The 4516-nt window shown below is 40.3% G+C and overlaps 1 protein-coding gene across 1 annotated transcript in view; it reads left to right on the top strand.

The window, feature by feature from the left end:
- LOC136439626 (galactosylceramide sulfotransferase-like) overlaps window positions 1–3789 on the top strand; it is an 8422-nt gene extending 4633 nt beyond the window's left edge. Inside the window, exons 6-7 of the mRNA XM_066435078.1 lie at window positions 1286–1453; window positions 2888–3789. Of these exons, the coding sequence (XP_066291175.1) occupies window positions 1286–1453; window positions 2888–3118 (399 nt within the window). The 3' untranslated portion in view covers window positions 3119–3789. The remainder of the gene's footprint in view (window positions 1–1285; window positions 1454–2887) is intronic.
- The last annotated feature ends 727 nt before the right edge of the window (window positions 3790–4516 follow it).

Genomic DNA, 4516 nt, shown 5'->3' with positions numbered 1-4516 from the left:
GGTCTTGATGAAACCTGGAAATGATTGAATTTTCGGTCCCCGCGCGGCTTGTTATGGTAGTGCAGCCGAACTTCCTGTTTTGATATCTCGTGTTCTGGACATGCCTGATTTTTTTAGTGGTAGATAGCTCTTTGGACAGAGAGACAGTGGTATGGGTTTTGACCCCTTAGCGGCTTTTAGAACTGCAGGAGCAGGTTTTGCTTCAGATTTTGAAAGGAAATAACTCAAGAAGGGCTTGATGGATGGTCATGATTTTTTGGTATGTAGATAGCTTGAGAGAGCTTTACATAATTATATACTTATTATGTAAATCAGTATTTCATTTACATACTTAATGAGGGAAGTTCAAACACCCGCCGCATTTCATGATAGGACTCTCACACATGTGACATATGTAACCGAGGAGGAGAGAAATATTAATAGATACCAACTATGCAAATGAAGACCTCATTTGCATAATTAACGAGAAAATACTATAACCCAAGATGGGGTTGACGAATCATCATGATGTTTGGTATGTAAATAGCTTAAGTGATGCTTTGTATGATAAGGAGATAATTATGCAAATCATATTCAAATTTGCATAATTAATGAGGCAATTTCAAAAACCCACTCCGTTTCATAATATGACTATTCAGATATGTGACATTTGTAACTGATGAAGAGAGGAATGTTGATAGTTAGAAAATATGCAAATGAAGACCTAATTTGGATAATTGATGAGAAACTACTATAATTCCATACTGGTAAATGACTGCAATTTCATACTTGTGGCATTTGGAAGTTATGTGAATGTGAACATCATTGAATCAAATCATGATAATAAGGATCTTATTTGCATAATTGATGATAAACGTTAGCATACCCTTCTTTGTTAAGCTCATACTTTGGACAACTTCTGTTATTAAGATTATCAAATGGTATGATTTGTAATGACAAACACCCACAATACATCAATCATAAAGGTTAAAATCATTTGGCGAAAATATGAGGTCGTGAAACTCTAGTTCATATTATTTTTGGTTTGCCTTTTTGTCTGTGTTTTCCCTGCTACGAATGTTCCATATGTCAGTCACGTTGTCTGTAAAGTGGCAGGAAGTTATCACTTGACACGTTATGTCAATCAAAACCTTATTTGCAATGATCATGAGATACAATAAAATAAAACATGCAAGAAACTCACGGAGTTGTGAGACCTTCGAACTCTTTTTTGTTGTTGTTGATTCAATGGTAAACACAATGCAATTACAATTGACTGTTATCAATGTCATCAATTCATACACAGGGTAAGGACTTCTTTGACGAAGTTAAGCACTTTAAGGAGGTCAACACGCAAGTCAACACGTACTGTAGTGAACGGCAGAAAGGGGAACAGAACCTCACAGTGGCAGCGTCAAAGTGGAGTTCACAGTTCGAAGTCGACGCCGAGTTTTGCCGTATCATACAATCAGTAGTAAGTACCTGGTTTACTTATCAGTCGTAGTGAGATTCAAACCTGGGCACGGGTGTCAGTGTATCAATATGCTTAGGTCCAAAATTGCACCGGTTTCCGTAGGGGGTGTAGTCCCGGTGGACTACCGGGCACTGGGTTGGGGGTTGTAGGGGGGGGGGGTTCGGAGGGCCGCGGGGTGTACCTCCCGCCCGATCATCTCACGGCGTCTATTTGTTACCGGGCCCCGCTTTGTTTTAAAGTCCAAGTTGAAATTATTCGGGGTCCCGGTCGGCCCCAAAAGAGCTCGGCAGCCGGACGCAGGGTGTCCCACGTAGGGTTGCCGCCCGAAAGTACAAAACAAAAGTCCGTCAACTATTCGACGGGGCCCCCTTTCCAATAGACCGATCCCAAAGCCACGCCCCCTGTTCGATTTCGAACACCTCCGTCAAAAACAGGGTTTGACGGACCAAACATGGCCGCCGCGGCTAGGTTGAAAATAATGCCACTGGCTTTGGTTTAGCTTTTGTGGCACTGAAACCCTTTCAGAGCGGGCCAAATAAGAATGCTATGTCTTCTTTGTTGAAGGCTGTATCCACCGGGTAGAGTTGTTTAAAGAGGGGGTAGGTGTAGTTGCGGTGAGAGCGTAATGTTTTCGGTCAATGTTAAAGCCGGTATGCGCCGCATAGCTTTCCCTTGTCGGTGGGCATCAGCGCCCAGTTTCTGCCAAGCAGCCGATGCACGTGTAAAACAGGGTTCATATATCTTTGACAGGGTTTCCACTGTATTGACTGCATGCATAACAGCTGCATGGTATTTAGTAACTAAGAATTAAAATGCATCCTTTTACTTTCCTGTTCACTTTCAAGTTAACCAGTTTCACACACCAGTAACTGAAGATACGAAACTCTGCGCTAGCGGACTTTGTAGTAGTCAGCATGTGGTACAAGCTTCCTCTCCTTGAGTGCCCGATCTATTTTCTTCTTAAATTCGTTTTTGTTCTGAGCATGCATTCAACCAATACAGTGGAAACCCTGCCCCAGATATACATACCCTGCTTTACACGTGCCATTTCTGCCCCGCCAACGCTGTTTTTGACGGAGGTGGGCTGAATAGAACAGGGGGTTCTATGGGTCTTCTATTCGTTCGATATGGTGTTCGACAGGATCGGTCTATTGGGACCTATTTGAAGTATTACTGGGGGCGCGAGTATGGGAGACTAAAAAGGATGGCATCCTGACTTGTGAGTTTCTAAGTCTGTAAAGCTGCATCGAATGTCGGACCTGGGCCACGTTTAGAGACCTGGACAGCTGCAGGCAGCCGATCGGGATTTATGTTTCTAGGCGATTCGCCGTCAGAGCACGCCTTTGTAAAAGAAAAAAAAAGTCCGACCGTAATAGGAAACACAACATTCCTTTTCCTAGGCCTAACTTATTGCTTTACTTTTTTCATACTTAGGTGAGAGAACTTTTGCAGCCAGTACAGAAAGGACATGAAAGAGGACGGAAGCTCCTGAGTGAAAAAGTGAATATAAAAGCACTCATCAACGGCCAACCAACCTTCAAATACACGACTGAGCGGGAAAATTATCTCCACATGGCCAAATCTTCCAAGAAGACAAAGTCCGAGGGGAAAATTATCAAAAAGAAACAAAACATAAATGAAGATACTAAGAAAGGAGGAGGCTGAACACTACCACGATGGCCATAGTTTCAGAGACATGGTGACCACCATAACTGATATATTGCACAAAATCTTAGTTATTCAATGTTTGTAGAAAATATCAGGCAATACTGAACAAAGTAATAAACTCTTTAAGGTACCCCATGTACTACTACTACTACTATTATTACTACCAGCAGTACATTGTAGCACCTTAAGGTATTACTGGACAGGTACTTAATGAAATAATCATTACAATCATGTAGTTTGCTATCTCCTATAAGAAATCTATGACATCCTCCTCGTTAAGCAACCATCTCTGATCTGTACTGCATTTATGTTGCATTTAACTCTTCGCACTCTAAAGTAGCCGTTTGGCACACCAAAATGTATTTGTTATAAAGTTAGGCAGCGGGAAGAAGGTCAACCCTATACATTCTAAATTCCCACTTTATAGATAGCTTCCAAAAAGGGGCTATGTTTTTTTTGTTATTGATATAAAAGGTGAAAGAAAATATAGTTCAAAAGGCCATGGATGTAAATAACTACAAGATTTTATCCTTTTTCTTCCAAAGTGTCTTAATGAAACTTTGTTGCAAATTCCTGCCCGTAGGCTAATTGCAAGTACATGTACATGTAACACGGAGTGGACGGACAGACAATGATGAACAATATATCATTTGATTACTCTAGTCTTAGCTACTGACACTAAGTTCTAACTTATTGGGTTCGGCTTCTTTTTCTGAGACAGTGGAAGACGAATGATCCCACTTTTTCTGTAATATGTGGGTTTTGTGATGTTAAGAGGAGAGTAGTTTTCTTTTCGTCTGAAAACGTGGAAAAATTAGGATAGAACAGTAAAACTTTTTTACTACTTCCCTACAAGCATGTCAAGAGTACAAAAGTCAGCAAAGGCTGTCATTAGATCATAATTATTAGAATAACATTATTCTCTTATCATAATCAAGATACCTAGCTAGCTTAAGTTAAATCATTTAGCCACAGATGAAAAAACTTCATTGTCATTGAAACTTCATTGTCATGTATACTAAGTTATATCACAATTGTAACACTTTTAGCCTGGTTTCAACCAAGCCCCGTGTCCGCCCGCCGCCTGTAACGGCTATCCACTCGCGGGGAGGGGAGAGAAACCCCCGGACAGCTGGAGTTTGCGTTATACAGACTATAACACTTTGAACCACATATTACTGCTTTTCATGTTTAACAATTTGTATTGATTTTTTTAAAACTAACTAAGCAATAGATCTTTGCAAATTGTGACAAAATGTATATTTTTTAACTTCAGTTTTCCATTAATGTTTGACTTACCAATGTGTCATTATGAGCTGGTAAACTTATTCATGTCAATGATTTGAATGACACTTTATAATCTTGATGTATTTCACAAACACCATTGCATTAAGT

This window comes from Branchiostoma lanceolatum, chromosome 8 (assembly GCF_035083965.1).
Source record: "Branchiostoma lanceolatum isolate klBraLanc5 chromosome 8, klBraLanc5.hap2, whole genome shotgun sequence".
Classification (NCBI taxonomy): domain Eukaryota; kingdom Metazoa; phylum Chordata; class Leptocardii; order Amphioxiformes; family Branchiostomatidae; genus Branchiostoma; species Branchiostoma lanceolatum.
This window is presented reverse-complemented; position numbering and strand designations above follow the sequence as displayed.